The following is a 1295-nucleotide window of genomic DNA, read 5'->3' as shown; positions in this document are numbered from 1 at the left end:
CAGGAGATCGAGACCAGCCTGGCCAACGTGGAAAAGCCCCATCTCTACTAAAGATACAAAAATTAGCCCAGCGTGGCGGCGCACGCCTGTCATCCCAGCTACTCGAGAGGCTGAGGCAAGAGAATCACTTGAACCTGGGAAACAGGCCACATCCCAGAAGGGTCGGGTCACGGAGAGGGTCTTTAGACCCCAAGGGGGCCTTCTTGGGCTGGAGACCACCAATACGGCACCAGAACACATCTGTGCTCGCACCATCGAAGCTTATTTTCCTGCAGGACGAGGGCAAGGCTCCAGGGAAGGCCAGGTTCAGATTCCCTGCTGACCCGTCAGGCAGAGGGAGGCTGGGATCCAGGAGCTATGGACGCAGGGGGTCTCCACTTTCCTTCTCTGCAGGTCAGCAGGACTCAAGTTTCCCAAACAAATAACCCAGGACAGGCCCAGGGCCCGAGACCCCAGGTCCCCCCACCTCCCCACCCCGCGGGTTGGCGGAAACTCACTGCGATGGCCTGCAGCCGCTCCTGCTGGGACGTGGTCTCTGCCACCAGGACCCTGCGGGAGGGAGATAAGGTCAAGCTCTGGTTCACTGAGCCCTGCCGTCCGTCAAACGTGGTTCAAATCCCAGCTCTGCCTCTTCCCCTAGGGGTAACCAGGGCAAGTGATTTCATCTCTGAACCCCAGTTTCCCCGTCTGTAAACTGGGACCCTCCCTGTCCCCTCAGCGGCCAGGACAGGAGGCGACGAGGCTCTGCCTAGCGACCAGGAAGGGTTTGGGGAGAAGGGGACATTGAGACAGGGCCACCAAGGATGCATAGGCGTTCACCAGGCATCAAAGGCCAGAGAAGCGTGTTTCAGGAAGAAGGAAGTGTATTACCTCCTGGCGCAGACCAGAAGATGGAGCGGGACAGTCCTCTCCACACCCTCCTGCCCACCTAGACCTACTCTGCAGCCCCAGGAGGGCCAAACAGGGTGAAAGACCCACCAGCCCCACCTCCTAAGCCTGGGCTTGGAAAAGCCCAGAGAGGGAGATAAGCCTCCTGAGGACACACAGCAAAGAAGCCAAGTCCGGATTCAACCCCAGACTCGCTGTCATCCAATCGTTGTTGTTTGTTTTTTTGAGACGGAGTCTCGCTCTGTCGCCCCGGCTGGAGTGCAGAGGTGCGATCTCAGCTCACCGCAGCCTTCGCTTCCCAGGTTCAAGGGATTCTCCTGCCTCAGCCTCCTGGGTAGCTGGGATTACAGGCGCCTGCCCCCATGCCCAGCTAATTTTTGTGGTTTTTTCTGTTTTTTTTTTTTTTT

General features: G+C 58.1%; 1 protein-coding gene across 1 annotated transcript in view; it reads right to left on the bottom strand.

Moving 5' to 3' along the window:
- The window catches only part of PALM (paralemmin), a 31520-nt gene that overhangs the window by 22584 nt on the left and 7641 nt on the right, over positions 1 to 1295 (bottom strand). Inside the window, exon 2 of the mRNA XM_011963983.1 lies at positions 498 to 549. Within this exon, the coding sequence (XP_011819373.1) occupies positions 498 to 549 (52 nt within the window). The remainder of the gene's footprint in view (positions 1 to 497; positions 550 to 1295) is intronic.

This window comes from Colobus angolensis, unplaced genomic scaffold (genome assembly GCF_000951035.1).
Source record: "Colobus angolensis palliatus isolate OR3802 unplaced genomic scaffold, Cang.pa_1.0 Scaffold64, whole genome shotgun sequence".
NCBI classification, from domain to species: Eukaryota; Metazoa; Chordata; class Mammalia; order Primates; family Cercopithecidae; genus Colobus; species Colobus angolensis.
The sequence above is the reverse complement of the archived record's forward strand: the minus strand, read 5'-3'. Positions and strand labels throughout refer to the sequence as shown.